Raw genomic sequence first — 24,489 nt, forward strand, 5'->3', positions numbered from 1 at the left:
ATTAATAATACTCATATGAGTTAGCCTGGCTAACTCTCGTAATCATGTCCATCTAGTAAGGGTTAAGCAAACTTCTTGGGTATATCCCACAAGTTATCCAAATTAATGATATCCAATGTAAATTTAAAATTACATTTACAGAACAACAATGCAAACTTAATAAACTTTTGGTGAACAATGCTTGCATGAAACTACATACTATTAGAAAAGATCTATGAACTATACTAGAATGATTGTGGTATAAATAAACTTCAAAATTCAAGAACAAATTGTTATATATTTCTCTATCAAATATAAATATTTACGTATGTTTCTGGTGAAGATGACACTGAAGGGAAGTTAAATCTATGTATATTACAGGAATAACATAATTTTATCATGCCAAACTCTAAGCTTTAGATGTCATATACTTGTTAACACTTCTGATGTAATCAATAGAAATCATTTCCAATAACTTAAAAAATTTTATACCTTTCATAATGACAAAAATTAGGTACATCATTAGTCAATAATAATATCTTAATTCATACAATGCTGCAACACTGTACAACAAAATGACAAATTTAAAAATATTCTGTCAAGTAAAAATAATATAAATGCAACATATTACAAAAGGACAAAAAATTTAAATATTCCATAAAAGTAAAATTAATAATCAATTACAATGTCTCCAAATGAGAGATCTTACTGTAGTAACCTTACAAAACATATCTCAAAACTTGCTCATTTAAATATAAAATTTAAAAAAAAAATGATTATTTTCTTTGTTCACTCTAAAATGTACAAAATTGCTACTCAATCATCAAACCCAGTATAAATTTAATTTTCAACTTCTTGAGGGAAATCAAGGAAATGAATCATCAGGTACTCCCTTGTAGTGGGAAAGATTAGTATTTGAAGAAAGTAGTAATATGGAAACCATATTATTTAAATTGACGTTTCATCACTAAAATTCAACTTTATTTGCTTAAGTATGAAGATGTGTCACATGGAATCACAACCACTTTCACTATGACATTAAAAATCAATACTGTCATTCAAATAAATACACATGTACACACTAAATACTGGCTTTATACATGACTATTAAACTTTAATTTTTTTATACAAATTCTATACCTTCAAATTTGTAATCCCCTACTTTTGTTTCTTTTAGCAATACTTTCCCCTCAGTATTAAATGCCATGATATAAGATGATACATTACCATCTACTTCTTCTGATTTTAGAGCAACAATTATTCTTTCATTTGTGCCTGGAATGAACTTGAAACTGGAGAAACCATGTGTGTCAATCTTTTCACCAACATGATGTACCTAAGGAAGAAAAAGTACAGCCTTGAGTATGAAACATTCTTAATATTACATATTATGTATTCAGTTTATCAATTACATAAAAAAAAAATTCACCACGAAGTCAGCATTAGAATACAAACTAATTGTGTAGTTTAAATATCCTGGACTGTTGTTGTCTTTCATCTACAGAATGATCTGCTTTACTGTTTGTGTGTTGTCCCAGTTGTTAACAACTTTCCAGCTTCATAGACCTAGATTTTTGTAAAGGGCTGGCTAAGTAAATGTAATATGACAGTTGTTAACAACTTTCTAGCTTCGTAGACCTAGATTTTTGTAAAGTGCTGTCTAAGTAAATGTAATATGAAATACACTACAAATTAAATCAGTTTCATCTTGACCTTGCTTAATTCAAATTGATTTCAGGTTTCATCTTAAACTTATTTAATTCAAAATAGTTTTCCCAAATGTTAACTGGAATACTGTACTTCATTTTCTTTGGCATGTAGTTCAATTCCACTGGCAACAAGGTCTTTCTGGCTAGTTGTTTTCAGAGTTTCTGCAATGTCTTCTTATTCTTCAGAGTTATAAGGTATTTCACAAACCTGGTATATTTTCTGTATTTTGATTATATTTTGTATTTTTGGTTATTCACTGTTGTTAATTAATAATGGCATTTTAGTAAACACAGTTTAAGCTGTATATAAAATGCTAAAGGTAATTTTAATAGTATAAACAGTTTTTGGTTTCCATTACTAAGTAATTTATCAATTTGTAATATGCTGGATTTTGTGTTATCTTGCAGGAGTCCTTAATCACCAGTTCATTACAAGGAACTTTTTTGCTTGTTGAGATTTTAGATATCTGATTTTTAAAAATCTTTAAAAAATAAAGCAACTAAACAGTTGCCAGTAGAGCTGTTCCTGTCTAAAACTAATGGGAACCTTTACTGCTAGTGTACTAACTGTCATGGACATCTGTGTAACCCCAGAAGTTTAACATAGATATTTAACTCCTTATAAGAGGAACTATTTCTTTCTTAGAAATACCTTGCCAATCTAGACAGGCTAGATCTGCAGAAAACAAATCTTGCTGTTTGGCACTGAATCCTTTCAGCAATTAATCCTAATCTGCAAGTAACATTTCTCTGCCAATGCTTGTACAGGAGTGGTTCACTCTGAAAATGTGAAAGCAGGCCAACAAGGTGGGCATCCACAACTTCTCTTCTGCAGCCAAAAATACTTCTTGCCTAGTTTATGTATTGCAAATTTCTTTATAAAATCATTTGCAGTACATGTGAGAACTAATTGATAACTCACCAGTTGCTCTACCCTTAATCTTCTGATTACTGAAAACTGGGTGTCATAAAACAGACCAGACTAAACCATCCCAAATCAGACTAGAGAACAAAACCCAAGCGGTTGCTTTTGCAAGATGATCTTAAGATTGTTTTTGTCACTTCCAGAATCCATGCTCTGACCAATGGAGAACTGGACAGGAATCCTAAAAATTTGTATGAACTCTGGCTGCTGCTGCTACTGCTTTGTAATATATGTCATTGCAGGCAGTAGCAATTGGCATCAGTCCAGGCACAGGACAGGAGCCACAATAGAAGCCATGCAAAATACTGTTCACAAAGCTGGACAATTGTTTGAAGGCATGTGTTTAAAAAAGAAGTTCAGTGAAGACCTTGGGATTCAAAACCCCAAGTTGAGACCTCAATAAACAATAAACAACATTCACACCTAATATACATTAAAACCAGCATGGAACAAAAAGCATTTCACTGCATTCACTAACAGTCTGAAAGGGAGGGGGATCTAGTCTTGAATCTTTTGACATTCATGTAGTTTGTCACTAAATCAAGAATTAATGAGAACAGGAAGGACCCCCCTTATATAAATTGAGACTTGTGTTCACCTTCTCTTTTATCAATAATAAGTCTTAGAAAAACAGTTTCAGTGTTGTCTCTCTGTCCAAAGATTCCCTCAAGGACATCATACAGTGCCTGGGTGAAGGGCTATGATGCACAAGTCGCGTACCTCTCTAAAGGTTGAGGTTCATGTGGTGGGCTAGACTGCTCATAGCTCCTTATGAGCATAGTAACCTTGTAGACTGTCTCATCTGCAGATAGACTAGAAACTCCTTGATCTGCTGGAGAGTAGCAGACTAGAGAGAGCCCCCTAGGATGACACCAACCACAAAAGACAGCTCTATTTGCGGTGAATTTCCAGATGACACCTATTGTCTTCTGTACAAAACTACAAGAAATGATGATCTCCATGCCTTGGCAGATTTAGATACATGTGGCCAGTGAAGAGCGACAAGAGAAACTAATACATTTGAAGCTGTCTTCCAATGCAGCCCAGTATTCAGCCATTGGAGAGCCAAATGCTCAGAACTTAATGTTTGTGTGTAGCCAATAGGTTGATTATTGGGGGTTTTCCAGACCTTAACCTTTCTACAATTTATCTGATCTGCAAATACATTCCAATTGCATTTAAAACATTTGACTGGTCAACCTCCCATTTGTGTACTCAACAGGCAGAGAGAAGGGCACTGTCCTCCCTTGCTTGTTTGTATGGCCCCATAATCAAGTTGTTATTCTTCTATCCAACTAAGAGAACCATGACAAGACCAAAACCACATCCTTGAATTGACACTCTTCCAAAACTGAAGAAGAAAAGTTACTCAGTGGGTCCTAATTGTTCAGTAACTGGAAATATGCATCCTTCAGATTTGTGAAAAGCATTTAGTTGCTCTGATTAGAAGCTGAAATGAACATGGAGTTTACATCCATAGTAGAATTTAATGAACAAAATATTCAGGTCAAAGATTGGTCTCCAGCTCCTGGTTGCCTTTCCCATCAAAAGGAGGTTAGTGAATAGAAGCCTGGAGAAGTCTTCTAAAACTTCAAGGCCATCTTCCTCCACTACTGTCTACACCTTAGCCAGTAAGCAAGAGATTTGAGCAATCTTGGAAAAAAAGAAAAAACAGGATTGGGATTGATCTGTGAGAAAGGGGAGGATATTATCCTTGATGGACAACCTGCAATAGTCCTGAAGGACACAGGCTACTTTTTGCTCCATCCTGACATTGCTCAGTTGGGTTACACACATCCCCCTACTTGAAGTAGTGGGAGAAAGGATTGCCAACTTCAGTATCCTTCCTTCTGCCTCCATTCCAGGCTGAAGCAGGTTGGAAGATTTTCCATATTCATGATATTGTCATGAGGAAGAAAATGAGATTACTGCCCTTCCACGAGTCCTGCAGAACTCTTTTTAAGAATGCACAGCGGATAATAAATGCTGTGCATCAGTCCATTGCTCCACCAGTGCCTCAACCTTGAGGTACTCAGGACTGACCAGTCCCAAAGTACTGCTCTTGCCCAAATCTTTGAGGCTACAAACATCATTGTTCCTGTTCAAGACAAGCTCAACAAGTAAGAGCACTTTTGAGGCCAGTCCTCATAATCTCAATAAGCTTTGGAACTAACCTTATTATTATATCCAAAGAGATACCCACAAGGAAGTGCACTTTTGAGGAAGACTAATGTCACTGTTCTCATAATTTCAATAACCTTTGCAACTTACCTTATTTATATCCTATTGAAAGGGATACCAGAACAGGCAAAATCCAGCATTAGGCCATGCGAAGTAACCCCTCTTACACGAGACTGTTAAAAAGAAAGGGTTCCCAAAATGAGGGGGCACACTTGCAGGGGAATGGTCAGCTGTCACAAGAGGCAATGGAAGCTGTAGAAGAGACCATGGCAGCTGGAGGATGGTGAAGCATCTGCCCAAAAGATCTTGGTGTGCTCAATAGTGGACACTTGTATTGAGAATTAACACTTCATTTCCCAAAGCCCAATTCCACTTGTAAGTCCAATGACCTTGTGAAAATAAACTAGAGATAATTCCTCTTCATTTCTGCCTGCTTTGGTTTTACAGCCAAGATACAGATGGGTCAAAGCAGACTGAGAACAGTCCTCTGCCAAAAACAGAGGGAGAAGACACAATAACCTATCCATTTGAAGGACTGTGACAGTGCCTGAGGCAAGCACCAGACATGCAAGTTGGTTGGGATGAGACATGAAGCAAGATCTTCTAAAATATATGTTCTTTATTAGGTAAGGTTACAATGCAACTAGGACAATGCATGTGAGCAACCGAACTTGGAGAGGGAAAGTGGCATACTGCTAGGCATTGAACAGAATGTTTGGTTGCCACTGATCAATATACAGTGTTACATACAGAAGCAGCAATAAATACATGGTACATATAGATTAATATTTCTCACCTTCCTCCCCACTTCACACTCGTAGTCCCATCTCATGAGGGTGTTGGGTACAGGAAGCGCTGGTTCCTCCAATATACTTGTCTGCTGGGGAGATTACTTCATAGTCCCTTGACCTACCAAGGGTCATGACGATCCCAACCTTGTCCCAATGGTGAGAAGTCAGGATCTTGGGTCCTGACTGACTGTCAAACTTCTAGCCTGGGTCGGGGACTTATATGTTGATTGTACGACCTCCGTACAAGTTTGGCTCTGGTGGCAACACAGCAGTCACAATCCTCACTCAAGCTATTCCTGCGAGAATGGCCGAGGATGAACAGGCACACAGGAGCGAAGTGCGTGGCCACATAGGATTTGTGCAGGGGAGTGGCCCATGAAGTTTGGAGTGTTCCATAACTCCAAGAGGCCACTGTCAGTCTTCACAGTTGATGTTGTCAGAGGCTGCTATCTTTAGTCAAGATACTTCCCAGCCTTAACAGTGGCCTTGGCATGGACACTGGACTGCGGGTAGTGCAGGAAAGTAACTAGATGATGTACACCAATTGCTCCATGAAATCCCTGAATTCATGGCTGCTGAATTGAGGTCCAGCATCAGCCCTGAGGCAAAGTGGGTCACTGAACCTCGCTGTAATGCCTGCAGGAGATCCTGATTGTTGCAGAGGCACTAGTGTCACACTGTAGAGTAGCATGAGACAACCACAGGCCAGCCAGAAAGCCTGTCGGTCACAATGAGGAATCGCTTCCCTGCGATGCTGAGGAAGTTCAGTGACAGACTGGAACTCAAAGGGGTTAGTAGGGTGGTTGTCGTTTTGAAGAGGTTCCTCCTGCTGGAGACTGGGTTGTAAAACCTGGCAAGGCTCGCAAGCTCAAACAGTACATGTTATATCAGAGTTGATTCCTGGCCAGTAAACAGTCTGTTGTGCCCATCACTTTGTGACTAATATTCTTCTGTGACTGTCATGGAGTCATGAAGGTGTATTGTGGCTTAAGGCAGCAGGAACTACAATCCTTGCTCCATAGAGTACAAGTTCAGCATTGACTAAGAGGCTGTCCTGTAGTTTCCAGAATGGAAGCAATGAATTATTAAATTGAAACAATTGGTAGGAAATCCTGACCTGAGAGCAAGCTGTCTCCATGACTACTGTATGATGGATCCTCCCTCACTGAAGCACCAAAATCTTTAATAATCCTGTCAGCGTCCTGAGGTGAGACAAAGGGAATTCTTTACTGCATCCAGAGTGTAGTGGTTGAGAATTGGAGACCTTTCAGTTACAGTTTGCATTTGGACAGCCCAGCTTATGGCTATCAGCTCCAACTTGATTGCGGTATAGTGTGTCTTGGTGTCTGTGAGGGGGGAAAAAAAGAAAAAGAAAAGCGCCACACTACAAAGCAGTCTTTTCCATTGCTATGGTCCTGTAGAATGGCATATCCTAGTATGTTGAGTTGAGAGGCATCAGTCTGCAGGATAACTGGGAGGGCTGGATCAAAGGAGGCAAGAACTGGTTAACTAGCCAGAGCAGTCTTCACTCTGCGAAATGCTACGTCATGATACAAGGTCCATGCAAATGCATGCTAGGGACTCAAGGGGTCCCAGAGGCTACTTTGAGTCCACTGAAATGCGATCTTTGGCGATCTGAAATCTGTAGTAACAGACGAAGTCTGATGCCAAACTTGCGACATCTCATGGATTTGGCGTAGATGGCTGGGGAAATCCTTGTTGAACAGTAGAATGTTGTAGATTACTTTGATGCAATTCTGGACACATTGCAGAGCCTTGTATCCTCAAAGGCAGTAAGTGTCCATGCCCACAAATCCCATTGGATCTCTGCAGTGCTGGAAATAGCCATATGGTGTGATGAATGTGATTAACTTTTGATCCTCCTCTGCAAGTTGCATTTGCCAGTACCCATGTAGGGCATCTGCAGTAATGAAGAACTTGGCCTTCAGCTCAAAGCTGCGGACGCTAGCTAGACAACAATGAGGGTGATTGATGGACTGGGTGTTTTACTTGGCTGTTGAGGTTCTTGAAGTCATTGTTGATTTGGACACCTTTGTCCATAGGTACTACAAGAAGTGGGTGAACACCAGCCTGAGGGTTCGTCACCATTGGGGTTATTGATACCCTGATCTACTATGAATCCAAGCTCTGCCTTAACTTGTTCCCAGAAGGCATATGGCATCTGGTGAGGTGTGCAAAAACTATGGCATCTTACTTAAGAAAGATTTGCATTGGGGTCCTTCCATAGGCTTGAGTGGGGCTTTCTTCAGTTCTTCCTGGGAGATCAGTATGTCCTTGAACTCTCGTAGAAAAACAGTTGCTTGAGAGGGACTTTCTACAGTCCTTCCTTGGAGATCAGTATGTCCTTGAACTCCAGTAGAAAAACTACAAATAACAGTCTCTGGCTTTGGCAGGCAATGTTGTGGCATGAAGAGGCAGCTCTGAACACTCAGAATGGGTAACATCCAGAGTAGGTCTGGGAAACTATGGTGAAACAATGGCCAACTCTTTACATGGGTTATATGACAGCAGTGGCGTTCGGATACCTTCATGAACTAGGATTTTCACAGTGAAGGATCAGGCATCATCGTTGAGCCATCTGCAGTGAACCATAGGGTAACTGGTGGGGGTGAAGTGCACTCCTAGGAATGCACAGGTCAGGATGCTGAGAACCCACAAAAAAATGTTGGCACCTGTATCTGGCAACATTTGAATCCTGGATGTGATATCACCATATGAGAGGGAAACTTGAGATTAGCTGCAGTGTTTTGATAGAAGGAGGTCTTCCCATCTGACGACAGCTGGGGTTTTTGCCCAGAGAGGGTAGTGTAGGCTTAGCACTGGAGTGGCACCCTGTTTGGCATCATGTCTTCTTCCATAAAGTCCCTGTCAGTTGCAGTGGACCTGTTTGGCAGGGCACCTCTGTACCTTGGCTCAATGCCCACTAGCATTGCCCCTGGTGGGCACAGTTGCGACGGGCGACGTCTGCTGCTGGCCACTTCTCTGTGGGTCTGTGCGTGCAGTTGCATGGCTAGCATAGACAAACTGTGATAGTGTTAGAGGTGGCACCCTTTCCATGTTTCTCCTGCTTCCTGTAGTTTTGAGAGGGCACACAGCTGAGATAGCAAAGCACAAACTGCGACACATGTTGATAATATCCTATCAAGAGACATTTGTGATAATGGATAAGTTTCTCAGACATTAAGGGATCAGTTGCCTGATGTGCCTTCTCCACTCCATTCTATCAAAGGCATCATCCTCAACCAAACTTTTTTTCTCCATATCCTCCTTCACTTTATCTCCCCATCTAATTCTCCATCTCCCTCTTGATCTTCTTCCTCCAATAGGTTCTTCCCAAGCCCTCTTCACTCCCTCCTCGTCATCCATCCTCAATACATGCCCAAACCATCTCAATTGTGACTCAATTATTGTCTCTGTAATCTTTACTAAGCCTGCCCTTCTTACTTCACTCTCTCAAGCAGCGATATTCCCATAATCCACCTCAGCATTCTCAACTCTGTTCTCTCAAGCTTTACTTCAGAGAAACTTTATTTCAAGAAGCTGATGAGATTAAATAAAAAAAAGAATGATATATGCAAGTTTGAAGGCTTCAGTGCCTACAGGATGTTGTTGAGCATGAATTAGCACTCTTCCTTTTGTTTCTACAAGGATACAAACTGGAGTTTTATTTTATATGGATATACCTTCGATTAATAATTGGGATGAGTATTTAACTAGTGACAAGTGGTGGCCAGGGAGGAATAATGCCACTCACTGTAAACAGGGTATACTTATTCTTTAGCCATCTTGCTGTACACATGTCTGTGCCATGGTTATTAATGTTTAGTCATTTTAAAGCTTACGGAATATCTACAAGATTGCGATTGCTTTTACGTGTTAAGAAAGTGTGTAGAGCAGTTAGACAAACTGTACAGGTAAGGCAGGAATGCCTATCAAGAAGCCCTAAAAATAAAAAAGAACAGCAAAGAAAACTCAGGCATAAATTTTAAAGAAAGATCTTCAAGTCTAGGAAGGACTAAAAAAAGCAGGCTCAGCCACCCTGTTGACTCTTATACTAAAAAGATATTTTTTAATTCAATATAGAACTTTTACCTGAATTTTTTCGAATCCTTCAGTGGCTTCAAGCATTAAATCTGTTCCTCGATGTTCATCATCCTTTTCATCATAACGGGAAGTTGATGCTCTTCTAGGTAAAAACACCCATCGTTGTCGTCCTTCTGCCCATTCACAGGCTTCATGAATCATGTACCCTAAGGGGAAAAAGACATTAATAACACATTGGACCTTTTTGAAAACGCTATTGATTTAATGCAATCAAATTATCTACCTGGGCCAAGAGAGCTACTATGAGAATAAGATGTAATTCTAAACTTTATACATTAAATGACCCACATTACTAAAGAAATACAACTGATACCTTAAGAAAAAAATGAAATATGGACACCACAGTTTACACTTTTCTATGAAAAAAATGCAATACTAATCTTCATCTTAATTTCAGATTAAGAATGAATTTATTAAACATTTTGAAGACTAGTGTTACTTCTTAGCAACAACCCGATTTTCACATTAAGAGGATTACTTACTATGCTCTAAGAGGATGACTCTGTTGTGTGCTCTAGTGGTAACAGTGTAAACAATACTAAAAGTTGTTTGCAAGGACCCTTCAAGCTCCTTATTACATTGCTTTTAACTCTAGTTGCTTTAACATCAGTTCCTCATGGTCTCGTCAAACTTGCTGCCTAGCTGCTGCTTCGCTTTTTACCTTGCTCGGAATTTTTTTTTTTTTTTTTATGAATACTGTGAACCCTTTACTTACGTAAGCCCTCTGACAACCTTGAAATTTGAGTGCAAGGTAATCATGTTAAATTAGTTTATAATAAATGCGTTTCCCATTCACTTCCAGCTCTTTTGATATTTCTTTGGTCCATAATACAGTTCTGTATACAGTCAAAACCTTTATTGAGTACTTTCCTAAAACATTCTGATCACAAGTAAATTGCATTACCTAGCAGTTCTGAGTCAACTACTTACTGTGGCATCTCTGGTTCTTATTAGTTTCCAGATCTTTAAACTATTTCTAGCCTGACAGTGAACAGTATAACATCTATAACAAATCAATTTTTTCCCCAAATCCATTAACATCTTTTCACTATGTTAGTTAACCTTCTCTCAAATGATGTGGATATTAGATACAAATATCATTGCAACTTAAAAGTCAAAGCATTTGTTATTCATACAATAATTCATAGAATACAAAACTAAGGGTTTTTTTTTTACTACACTAATAACAAAATGTTTATTTTTGTTTGTTTGTATGGTGTTTTTACATTGCATGGAACCAGTGGTTATTCAGCAACAGGACCAATGGCTTTATGTGACTTCCGAACCACATCGAGAGTGCACTATCACCAGAAGTACTGATCTCTCACACCTCAATGGAATGCTCAAGAATTGAACTCGCATAATAGCAAAATGAGTCTACTTTTTACATTAACCCTTAAACGCCGAGCCAGTATTTCCTAAAGTGTCTCCCGTATGCCAGCGGCGTTCGCGAGTGAGGGCCTTAGCGGAAAAAGTTTTTTTTTTTAAATCACAGCACGCTTAATTCTCAAGATTAAGAGTTCATTTTTGGCTCCTTTGTTTGTCATTGCCTGAAGTTTAGTATGCAACCATCAGAAATGAAAAAAAGTATCATTATCATATGTAAATATTGGAATATATGACAGCACGAAAAAAAAAATTTCATATACAATTGTATACAAATCGCGCTGTGAGCATAATGGTTAAAGCTAATGAGTTAATTATTTTTTCGTTGTATTGTACACAAAATTGCGATGATTTTGGTATATAACAAATTGTAAAACGATCAAAGCAACACAGAGAAAATATCACAATATGATGCATGAATTCGTAATGCGCAGACGTAAGAAAAGTGTTTTTTCAAAAATTCACCATAAATCAAAATATTGTGCTAGAGACTTCATGTTTGTTGCAAAATGAAGGTAATTGATTGAATATTACTAGCCTGTAAGTGTTGTAGCTTACAATTGCAGTTTCAACCATTTTGGTAAAGTTAAAGTTGACCAAAGCTTGAATTTTTTCTATTTATCGTTATTTATATGAAAATATTTCAAAACTGATAAAAGCTACAACCATGGGTTATTTTTTGTTGTATTCTACATGAAATTGCGCACATCTTCATATATAAAACTTTATGTAACGGCTAATATAAAATGGTGCAAACATTACGACATCAGACATAAAAATTTCAGATTTTTTTGGTAGTTACCGCGCGGACGTAGGAACGGTTTTTTTCTAAAATTCACCATAAATCAAAATATTGTGCTAGGACTTCCAATTTGTTGCAAAATGAAGGTAAATGATTGAGTATTACTAGAATGTAAGAGTTTTAGCTTACAATTGCGGTTTTCGACCATTTCGGTCGAGTCAAAGTTGACCGAAGGGTTAAATTTTGGCACATCGTTATTTATATGAAAATATTTTTAAACTCATAAAAGCTACAATCATGGATTGTTTTTTGTTGTATTCTACATGAAATTGCACACATTTTCATATATAAAACTATGTAACTACTAATATAAAATGGTGCAAAAATTATGTCAAAGTGACAAAATAATTTCTGAGATGTGTCCCTGATGTTTTTTATTGTGAGAAAGAAATTTGCACTTGCGCGCCTAGGTAACGATTGTAAACAAAACAACAGCTTGATCCGTGAACTCCCAGCATCCCTCAAGGTGCGTGATTCAAAAGTTTTCGCCAAGTAGGCCTATAACTATTTATCCGCGAAATAAAAAAGAATAACTCTTTTGCGTCGACGTTTCGTACGTCAATTCGGCACCCAACAGACAATTTTAGTCGATGTTTAATACATCCAATCGGCGTTTAAGGGTTAACTAAACAATTATACAAACTAAGGGTCTCTATCTCTCAGCACTTCATGTACAACCCTCATCAGACGGCAATTGTTAAATCCTGACAGTTTCAGACTCAAAAGCTTTCAACTGCAAAAAAGAGAAAGCATACCCAGATCTTTGTGAAGCAAAAACAGATGAAATTTCTTTTATTCAGTTCCACTTACTGCAGAATTAGACATATATATCCTTAAACAATGATGCACAATTTTTACTTTAAGGTATAAAAATTTACAAAAGGCAATAACCATGATAGGACATCAAAAAGTCCTGCAAACATAACCTGAAAGAAATGATAAAAATTTACCCATAAAATGTGGTAAATAAATCTTTGAACAATAATGATAAACATCATTTAAAAGTACGATAAATATGGAACCCAATTATAAAAATGCTTTAACCACAGCAAAATGTTTAAAAAAAAATCTCCTGAAGACATTCCTAAAAAGAATAAACAAAGCATTTGAATCTAGTTTCTCAAAAATGGTGCTCAGTTCAGTGAATGTGAGGACGGGTAATAAATGATGGCGTAAGCTATATAGTTAGTTAAAACAGCTGACTTATTATTCAGTCAAGAATTCAATCTGCCATAAGGGCTTCATTTTCCAGCTCTACCTATCCACTAAAGATAGTCTTCCTGCACTGACTCCCAAAGTGATAAATTCTCACACAAGGGCCAGACAAAACTTAGTTCCTTATAAACTAATATTGCATTACTACCCATTTTGCAAACATTCCTACCAAAACAGAGTAACAAGAAACAGCCCAAGACTGAAGAAATATCTTCTTGTCAACATTTGATTCACAAGGAATAGGTCAGACGGTCTGTGTTTAGGCTTATCTCTGGTTCCCTGATTTTTTTGTTCACTACATTTGATGGCATTTCTTTAGCCAAGAAATGTACTAATTTAAAACCAAACCAGTTTTTAGAAAAAACACTGAACCCATAATAAAGTCAGGTCAAAAACAAGTCTCCCAATTTTGATTCCCTAACCCTAAACTATGGGCTAAAAAACATATCCTATCATTGTATGGACTAACAATGCCCTAAAAATTAAAAATGCATTAAATATTACTATGTTAAAATAAATCAAATGTAGAAAGATTACCTGGAAAGAAAATCCCAACAGCTTCACAAATATATTAAAATAAATCAAATGTAGAAAGGTTACCTGGAAAGAAAATCCCAACAGCTTCACGAAGTTTTTCATAATTTCTAGTCCAATCGTGGTGTTCGATGTACCCTCGGGGATTTACAGTTTTTACCCATTGTGGATTGTGGTTTACTAATTCTCCAGTACTTGTAGTCCACTCCTTTCCCAATCCTCCAACAATAAGTGTTTCATCCTTCACTGTAGCCCACTCACTTTTAAAACCTTCAAAGATTTTACAAATATTAACAACATTAGAAATAATGTTAACAAAAGCTTTCTATATTAAATGACAAAAATATATTTTCTAGTCTTTATTAAAATTCAAATGAAGCATAAACATGTGAATTAATTAGTCCCATGTCATAACACAGCACAATTTGCTTACAGTATGTGAGCATTGTTCAAACTGAGTGAGCACAAGCAGAAAAAGGACCTTTCTGACTAGAGACTGCAACAGGGATTAGTAGGGTTCAGAACATAGGAACATAGGCATTCCAGTTATAAAAAAATTATTAATTAATAGGGCTTAGTTTTTCCAGACCTCTGAGTCTCAAGTAGACTCTTCTTGGGCTGGCTCTCAGGGATTAATCCTGAGAAAAAAATTAAATTAAATAAATAAATGGGAAAAAAAAAATTAATAAAAAAAAAATTTAGACTTTATTTGAGAAACCTCTCTTATTTAAAAAATTTATGATGTTATTAATTGAAAAATCTTTGCTTTCAGCAAGAATACTTTTCATTTTTGAATTCCGCAGATAAATAGATATTTGCAATTTGGGCACTCAATAAGTAAATGCTGTACTGTCATGGGTGTTTGACATATGTTACACTTTATTGGGTCAGCATGTGGTGTTGACATTAAATGACCATGCGAGAATTGTGTGTGTCCTATACGGAGCCTTGTTAGGATCACCTCTTTTGATCTTTCCTCCTGTGAGGATTCCTCCATGCATACACTTCAGTTTTTATGTTTTTAAGTTTATTTGTTGTTGGCACTGAGGCCCATTCTCTTAAAAAAAGAACAACACTTTGATACTTATATCACTATAGTGACGGGCCCAAAATGAGACAATGTGAGCATGATTTAGGTGGATGAACCTGCAATAAATGATTTTATACCTCCTAGGTAAAGGTGGTGGTTATTGTCATATAGCTTAACAGGGCTCCTACTGGGTAGGACAGACCAGAGATGAAAAAAAGAAAATTACATTGGTTGTGGTAAGAAGGACAAAAAGAACATTTATTCACCTACAGTGCACTTTGCTGGCCCCTGTGGATGTAAAGCTGGATGGATTTAAAAGATAATTGTATCACACCATCACATTAAATTAATAAACTTCATAAAACACTAACATTTTTACTTTTCAGTCTGTTGCGGTTTGTAAAGATTTTTTTTTTTTGTCCAATAGATTTTCATTTTACTCTTGGCATTCACAGAATTTATTACTGTATACAAAGCACATTTTTGCCTCCATGGAATGAATCCAAAATTGTAACTTCTGTGGAATTAATCCAAAATTTTACCAACTTGTAGTATTCTAAACTGTGAGGCCTCTACTGTGCATGTCCAGAACTGCAAATGATGCCTTGGTTGAAATCTTGAAACTTTGTGCACCCCAGAGAAATCAAAGTCAATAGTGAGGGGAAGTGAAAGGGAGACTCGCACTATGATTAATGAGATTTTGAAAAAACTTTTGTTACCAAAAATAACAATATGCAGCACCCCAGACCGGGCAAACTTTGAGGGTGGTCAGTTTAATAAAAAAAACACATCAATGGAAACAGGAAACATGTTAAGATTCACATGTACAAAAAATTAAAAAATTCTCCCTACCTTCCACGAGAAATTGTAAGTGACTATTTAAAACCCATTTTGGGCCTCTTTTTACAAGACTCGTAAGTTTTAACAAGTTATAAATGTTTTTACTAATTATTTTATTTTGTAAAATTCTAATTACAGCTCACACAACACTAACAGATAAGAACTAAAATCAGTAACAAACAATGTATTTTTCTTTGCAAAATGATATTGTTATGATACAATAAAGTTTCATACATACTTACCTGGCAGATATATACATAGCTATCGACTTCGTCGTCCCCGACAGAAATTCAAATTTCGCGGCACTCGCTACAGGTAGGTCGGGTGATCTACCGCCCTGCTCTGGGTGGCAGGACTAGGAACCATTCCCGTTTTCTAATCAGATTCTCTCTTCCACCTGTCTCCTGCGGGGAGGCTGGGTGGGTCTTCAATCGTATATATCTGCCAGGTAAGTATGTATGAAACTTTATTGTATCATAACAATATCATTTTCATACATTCAACTTACCTGTCAGATATATACATAGCTGATTGACACCCTTTGGTGTAGGGCAAGAGACAGCTAACTTACTGACTAGACAGGTAAACAACATATGTTGTAGGTATAAATAGACCTTGGTTCCTACCTTATTAGATGGAAGACTTCATGGCTACCGCCCAGGAGTCTGCTTCACCTCAAGAGCCTTAGCGAGATAGTGATCTGTGGCCAAGAGTTCTTGCTGGTCTGTCGATGGGGTCTTATCCACTTACTCGGCAGAGCCTAACTAGCATTTGTCAAGGGGTGCTAATCCGCTTATATGACAACACACCTTCTTTAAGGAGCCCACAACCGATCCCGATCACCCGATCCTAACCCGTGTTAGTTCTAAGATTGCTAAGAGTCATCCCCAAACTCTTAGCAAACAACCACAAACTCGATAATCACACATACAAAATAAAAAAAAAATAAAAATTTTGTACCCCTCTAATAGTCAGTTGTCACTCGATTTCCTAATGAAGAGAAGTGAAGGCCGCCAGTGCAACATCTGACACTCCCATGCACAGGAAACACAAGAACACATCCGACAAGAGGGTTACGTACACATATTTAAGGATCGGTGCTCTCTCCTTTACCCAGAACCGTCTGTGCTGACACAAACGGACCTAGAGAAAAACATTTCTCATACGTCACTCACACATCTTTTAAGTAATGAGATGCAAATACTGAGTTGCATCTCCAATAGGTTGCATCCAAAATATTTTTAAGTGACATATTTCTTTGGAATGCAATAGATGTCGCGATTGCCCTTACCTCATGAGCTCTTACTCTTAATAGATTAAAAGAGTCATCTGGGCAGTTCTTATGAGCCTCAGTAATTACACTTCTAACAAAGAAGGCCAAAGCATTTTTAGACATAGGTCTCTTGGGGTCTTTCACCGAGCACCATAGACCATGTTGTGAGCCTCCCAACCGCTTCTTTCTGTCCAGATAGAATTTCAGTGCTCTAACTGGACAAAGTGATCTTTCTATTTCTCTGCCTACTAGGCTAGTAAGTCCTTTTACCTCGAAACTCCTGGGCCAGGGATTCGAAGGGTTCTCATTTTTGGCAAGAAAAAGTGTCTGGAATGAACAAATCGCAGAATCTTCTTTGAACCCAACTCGTGACTCAAGGGCGTGCAACTCGCTGACCCTTTTAGCCGTAGCCAGAGATAGCAGGAATATACACTTTCTAGTGATATCCCGGAATGAAGCCGTATGAGGTGGTTCGAACTTTTCCGAGGACAGAAATTTCAGAACCACTTCCAAGTTCCAGCTCGGAACCCTAGGTTCTACTGACTTCGACGTTTCAAAGGAGCGGATGAGATCGTGCAAATCTTTATCATTCGTCAAATCTAATCCCTTGTTTCTAAAGACTGACAAAAGCATACTTCTGTATCCTTTAATAGTCGGTACAGAGATGTGACTTTTCCCTCAGGAAAAGAAGGAAATCCGCAATTTCGGTTACAGAGGTATTGGAAGAGGACAGCTTCTTCGACCTGCACCAGTTTCTGAAAACTTCCCCCTTCGATTGGTACACTCGCCTAGTAGATGATCTGCGGTCTCTAGCAATTGCGCTTGCCGCCTTGCGAGAAAACCCTCTTGCTCTGACAAGTCTTTCGATAGTCGAAAGGCAGTCAGAGCAAGAGCGGGTAGATTTTGATGGTACCTCTCGAAGTGGGGTTGTTTGAGCAGATCTATCCTGTTTGGAAGAGATCTGGGGAAGTCCACTGTCCACTCCATCACCTCTGTGAACCAAATTCGGGATGGCCAATATGGGGCTATCAGGGTCATCCTGGTTCCCTTCGAGCCACAAACTTTCTGACTACTTCCCCCAGTATCTTGAATGGGGGAAAAGCGTACACGTCTAGCCCTGACCAGTCCAGGAGAAAAGCATCTATTGCATAAGCCCTGGGATCTTCTAACAGGGCGCAAAATGTATCTATCCTTTTGGAGAGGAACGTGGCGAATAGATCTATTTGCAGTTTTCCCCAAAGATACCAAAGGGTCTGAAAGACTTCCGAGTGGAGGGTCCATTCTGTAGGAAGGACCTGGAACCTCCTGCTCAGTCTGTCCGCTCTCACGTTCCTCTCTCCTTGAACAAATCTTGTTAGGAGAACCACGTTCCTTTGATTTGCCCAAATCAGCAGATCTCTTGCTAGTTCGTATAGGGCGAGAGAGTGAGTTCCTCCTTGTTTCTTGACATAAGCCAGAGCGGTTGTATTGTCGGAGTTTATCTGTATTACTTTGTCTCTGACTATCTGCTCGAAGCTCCTTAGCGCGAGGTGAATCGCAAAGAGCTCCTTGCAATTTATGTGCCATGACACCTGCTCTTCCGACCAGGTGCCTGACACTTCTTTGGACCTTAAAGTCGCACCCCAACCTGTCTCCGACGCGTCTGAGAACAATGTCAGGTTTGGGTTCCGTACTTCCAAGGATACTCCTTTGTTTTCTTCTAAGGGGGTCAACCACCACCTTAATTGTTGTTTTATTTCTAATGAGATTGGAAACGTGTCCGAGAGCTGTCCTGTCTTCCAACTCCAACTGCTTCTCAGGAAGAACTGAAGCGGACGGAGATGTAGTCTTCCTAGAGGAAAGAACTGTTCGAGCGAGGAAAGGGTCCCCAGAAGGCTCAACCATTCCCTCGCTGAAGTACGCTCTTTCTCTAAGAAGTTCAATACTGTGGCACAGCCTTTCCTTATTCTCTCTTGAGAAGGAAAAACTCTAAAACCCCGAGAATCCATCTGAATCCCCAGATAGACTACGTTCTGGCTGGGGACCATCTGAGATTTCTCGAGGTTTACGATTAATCCTAATACCTTCGTCAATTCCAGGATTGTTGACAGGTCCTCCAAACACTGCTTTTGAGACCTGGCCCTGATGAGCCAGTCGTCCAGGTATACGGAGACGTTTATCCCTTTCATGTGAAGGTGTTTTGACACATTTTTCATCAAGTCTGTAAAGACTTGGGGAGCCGTAGATAGGGCGAAACACAGGGCCCTGAACTGATAGATCCTTCCCTCGAACATGAAACGAAGGTACTTCCTCGACGAATGGTGAATCGGGACGTGGAAATATGCGTCTTGAAGATCTAGGGACGCCATCCAATCTCCTTGACGGAGAGCTGCAAGTACTGAGGCAGACATTTCCATGCTGAACTTCTGTTGTTATACGAATTTGTTCAGCGAACTTACATCCAGTACCGGTCTCCATCCCCCCCGAGGCTTTCGCTATGAGAAACAAGTGATTGTAAAACCCCGGGGAGCTTTGATCCAGTACCAGCTCTATTGCTCTTTTGTCCCACATCTGTTCCACCATTTGACGAAGAGTATCCATCAGAACAGGGTCCCTGTATCTGGCAGACAGTTCCCTCGGTGATGTTGTCAAGGGGGGCCTGTCCTTGAATGGGATATAATAACCCTTCTTGATTATTGACATCGACCAAGGATCGGATCCTATGTCTTCCCATGCTCCCGCAAAGAACTGTAACTTGGCTCCTACAGGTGTCTGGAGGAAAGATTTCTCATTTTCCCTTCTTAAAGGGACGGAAGGCAGATCTTCCCCTTTTTTCCGTTGACTTCCTTCTGGCGATGGATCTAGCCTGAGGGCCTCCTCGAAAGGGCTGCTGTTGCTGAGCTGGCCTAGTAGCTTTCTTTTCCTCACTGGCCACAGGTCTATTCTTCCTTGAGGATTGCCTTAGAAGATCTTGAGTGGCTTTCTCAGTTAGCGAATGGGCAATGTCTCTCACCAACTGAGAAGGAAATAAATGTTCAGAGAGAGGCGCATACAATAAAGCGGATCTCTGCGAAGGCGAGACGGCCTTAGTGAGAAAAGCACTATGAACCGCTCTCTTCTTTAGTATTCCCGCACCGAAGAGGGAGCATACTTCTGCCGATCCATCTTGAACCGCCTTATCAATGCATGTAAGGATACTATGCAAGGTTTCAGGGTTTAGTTGCTCTTTTTCATGGGACTTCTTAGCAATAACCCCAAGGGACCAATCCAGGAAGTTGAATACTTCTAAAGTATGGAAAAGTCCCTTGAGGAGATGGTCCATTTCCAAAAGACCCCAAGTTGCTTTGGCTGAATTTAAGGCATGTCTCCTTGATGAGTCTACGAGACTGGAGAAGTCCGATTCAGCTGAAACGGGCAGAGACAATCCCATATTCTCTCCTGTTTCATACCATATGCCTCTCCTACCCCTTAGTTTAGCGGGAGGCATGCAAAAGACTGTCCTTCCTAACTCCTTCTTTGTCTTGATCCAGGAGTCAAGAGATTGTAAGGCCCTTTTCATAGATATGGCCGGCTTCATTTTCAGGAAAGATGAAGACTTGTGCGCTTTCGTACTTGAAAATAGAGAGCGCGGAGAAGGAGGAGCGGCTGGAGTCAAGGCATCTCTATATTTTTCTAAGAGAAGAGAAGAAAGAACTTTATAATTCGAAAGTCCTTCTCTGTTAGTAACTTCGTCCTCCGAGACGTCTTCTAAATTAATAGGCTCGGAAGGAGAAGGCTCCCTTCCCTCCTCTGTCTCCTCCCTTGATTTCTTCCTTTCTGAAGAAGAAGCACTTCTATTAGGAGAGGGACTAAGAGTAACTCTCTCTCTACGTTTATCATTAGGCGAGTCATGTATAACCGTTTTACGCCTGTTAGACTCCTGTCGGATATCAAGCTCTTCGTGAGGAGAATGCGCCTGGCGTTTAGCAGGAGTATCTCGCTGAGAATACTCCTGGAGCCTAGTACGAGTATCCTGTTTGGAATACTCCTGGCGCCTGACAGTCGTAACACTCTTCGAATACTCCTGGCGTCGGGTAGGCGCATCTAGCTCCGAATACTCCTGGCGCCTGGTAGGAGCATCGCGCTTCGAATACTCCTGGCGCCTGGTAGGGGTATTAAGTCCAGAATACTCCTGGTGCCTGGTAGGAGTATTAATTCCAGAATACTCCTGGCGCCTGGGAGGAGTATCAATTCCAGAATACTCCTGGCGCCTGGGAGGAGTATTGAGATCAGAGTACTCCAGGCGCCTGGCAGGAGTATCTCTTCCCGAATACTCCTGACCTTTGGAAGGCGCATCTAGTTCCGAATACTCCTGTGGTTTGGTAGGAGTATCGCCCATGGAAGGCGCATTTCGATTGGCAAATATATTGCGCTTAGCAGGCGCTTTACTCCTATCAGGAGTTCTCTCTTCTCCAGTTGGCTCTTGTTGCTTGGATGAAGTTCTGGGCCTAGAACGATCTACAGTAAAGTCAGGCTCTTTGCGCCTACTTGGCGCCTGGCTCCTAGCTGGCGCCAGACGCTTGGCAGGAGTTACTTCCTTTTCCACTTCTCTCCTGCCTAACGCACCGCTTCCCCCAGAGATGGTCGCCTGTGCGACACCTCCCCTGGAGGGTTCGTTGCGCCCGACAGGAGATCAGTATTTGGATCTCTTAATCGGAAGCCTATCATCATCCTTACGAGTAGGCTCTTTAGAAAGTACTCCTACCAAAGACGCTAATTGCTCCTGTACATTCATCAAAATTTTTCTGGTCAAAGGCTCATTCGAATCAGGAGAAGGAGATCTGGAAGGCGCTTGAGAGTTTCCTACATTCCAAGGATCTAACTCCTTTCTAGCCTTCTTCATTACCGAAGGCGCATCCTCTTCAGAGAAGCGCTCGGGGCTAGAATTGAGCTCAGGTTCTTTCCAATTCCTCTTCAGCGGACGTGAAAGCTTCGACTCCTTCCATCCTCTCTCAGAGAAGGCGAACTAGATGATGAAAAGAACTCACGAAGGACACTTTTCCTATAGCTGTCCCTGGCAGTCTGAGATGTATAAGATTCTGCCGAAGGGACGCCTGATCGTTGGGGATTCTCCACGACCCCCGTACGGTTTTCGACTTTCCTTCTCCTCTGGGCCAGGGAGCTTGGAAGAGGTCTAGACCTGGGAGCGTCGCACTGGGGACACTAAAATCACTCGAGAAACCACATTCACTTCTCTTACCTTCCAATGCTTCCATTTTTTCCTGCATTCTTTGAAGGGAAGCTCTGAGTTCCGCCATTTCTGAGGCAGAATCAGAGGGATTAACTTGTGAACGGGCTGAAATAGAATGGGCATAATTATGAGAAGAAGAAGAAGCTACAGAACTAGATAAAAGTTCACAAGATCTAGACATTTTTCGGCTTTTGTAAGCCGCCTTCCTCTCTCTATCTTTCTCTAACTTCTTCAAGTAAGAAGTTAGATTCTTCCATTCTTGCACACTCAATTTCTCACACTCGTTACACGTATTCTCAATTGAGCATTCAGCCATTCTACAACCACTGCATGTAGTGTGAGGATCTACCGAAGCTTTCGGAATCCTCACCTTACAGCCCTCATTCACACACACTCTGAAGCTAACACTAGAATCAGACATATTCACAAAAATCCAAAGCCAAGTCCAAAAAACAGTCCACGATAGCGAATGCCAAACAACGATCCAAGTAGGTCACCAAAAATCAGTCGAAAGATGATCAAAAGCGTTGTGAAAAAAGAATTCCAGTCAGGAGGAAGTAACAACAATGTTGATACTACCGGCGACAGAGAGAATCTGATTAGAAAACGGGAATGGTTCCTAGTCCTGCCACCCAGAGCAGGGCGGTAGATCACCTGACCTACCTGTAGCGAGTGCCGCGAAATTTGAATTTCTGTCGGGGACGACGGAGTCGATAGCTATGTATATATCTGACAGGTAAGTTGAATGTATGAAAATTACAATTATAAATGGCATAATATCGTGAAAGATAAGGACTAAAAACTAACGGCAACCCCTGGGTATGTTTATGAGCAAATATATAAAAAGACATCATGTGAGAGAGAGAAGTACAACATGCCTCCTTCAAGTCTAGAACACAACTGACTCATGAGACACCACAACTGCTGAGCTGAACCAGTCTAAAAGTTGCCATTAGTAAATTTATAGGCCACTGAAGTAATGGAACCTCTTTCCTGTCAGTTTCCTACAAATCGATGGTGTATAATATTGATACTCGCCAGAAGTTAATCTGCCCACCACTCAAAACCTGTTATTGTTACTAATATGATGGTATCCGTCCATTGTCGGTTAATCAAAAACTGCCAAACAGCAATTTAAGAGAGACAACGCACTCAAAATATCAATATGGCTAGGAGTGAGGAACTGAAGACTCTTCAAGTGAGGAACTCATTATGATGATAAACCAAGGTAACTCTAAGTGCCTTAAAGAAAATGTCAAAGTGGAAAGTGAAGTTAAACATGATACTGAGAAGAGTTGTCTATAAAGACAGAGGTAGCTGAAATAACGGCATGTATCCCAGGAGGCAGATCAAAGGTAATACACGGAACACTAAACAGCAAATTGAGGTGTGAAGTCAGGTACCCTGGAAAGTCACACACCCAAAGGTGCTAGTGAGATGACAGTTCTGATGAGGTGGATTACGAAGTAAGCATACAATCCCTTCCCATCAATAATTCAATATGCCCTGACATTCAACACAAAAGGAATATATCTAAATGCTTATGCTAAATATCTCTTTAAAATTAAAATTTTTGAAGATAGAATGGCATCTCCATGTACCTGCTTCAAGGGAGGCAGTAGGCAAATTATTTTTAGATGTCAATAGAAAGACAAAAAGATCACATACTCCATGCAACTTCAAGTCTGCAGGACCAAATATTCATTAAGGAAAGGTTGATTTCCCATCTCTTAAGTGCTATGGGTCAACAGTGCATGGCAAATACAAGACAGATTATTATAACTTGCCATAATCTTGGCTTCATACCATAACTTTGAGGTTGTACGTATGTATTTGGTTTCCCTTCTATAGATGGTTCCGTGGGCTTGTAACCAGCAAATTTTATTTTGCTTCCTTAGCATGGTGCAAAAATAACCAGTGTAAAATTACAACACTAATGAATGGTTTGCACTAAAGTTTTTCTTAGGATGTAAAGCTCTTTTACAATAGTAAAAGATTGTCAATCTACAAATTGTTACAGTTCAAATATGCCCTGATACTGAACAATTAACATGGCATAAAGTTTTAATGTAAAATTTGAAGGAAAAGTAAACAGTCTCTTCAACCAAAAATTTAACACCACTGCACACCAAGTGATAGCACAATATTTTTTTGAATTATTGGTAAAAACAAAGTCAAATAGGATTGCTTGATAAAATCTTTTCTAAAATCTTTTTAATGGTTAACCTATGAGTAGAGGAGAACTTTATAAATTCTATATAAACTTAAAATCTCTATTTGCAGGTGTAGGGGTTTGAGAATGGGGTAATTTTCGTAAACTGGACTGATGTAGTGATAACTGGCAACAAAATTCAAGAGGTAATCTCTCTAGCAACTAAACGCAGACTAGGAGTTGGAAAGGATAAAAAAGTTCCAGTTAACCCTTTAACGCCGATTGGACGAATTAAACGTCGATATAAATTGCCAGTTGGGTGCCGATTGGACCTATAT

General features: G+C 39.8%; 1 protein-coding gene across 2 annotated transcripts in view; it reads right to left on the reverse strand.

Moving 5' to 3' along the window:
* Positions 1 to 257: 257 nt before the first annotated feature.
* The window catches only part of LOC135196248 (soluble calcium-activated nucleotidase 1-like), a 188,735-nt gene continuing 164,503 nt past the window's right edge, over positions 258 to 24,489 (reverse strand). For both annotated transcript variants that reach the window (XM_064222933.1, XM_064222932.1), the window contains 3 exons: positions 13,714 to 13,917; positions 9,699 to 9,856; positions 258 to 1,315 (listed from right to left, as the gene is read on the reverse strand). In XM_064222933.1, coding sequence (XP_064079003.1) covers positions 1,103 to 1,315; positions 9,699 to 9,856; positions 13,714 to 13,917 — 575 coding nt within the window. In that variant the 3' untranslated portion in view covers positions 258 to 1,102. The remainder of the gene's footprint in view (positions 1,316 to 9,698; positions 9,857 to 13,713; positions 13,918 to 24,489) is intronic.

Source organism: Macrobrachium nipponense, chromosome 17 (assembly GCF_015104395.2).
Source record: "Macrobrachium nipponense isolate FS-2020 chromosome 17, ASM1510439v2, whole genome shotgun sequence".
NCBI lineage: Eukaryota > Metazoa > Arthropoda > Malacostraca > Decapoda > Palaemonidae > Macrobrachium > Macrobrachium nipponense.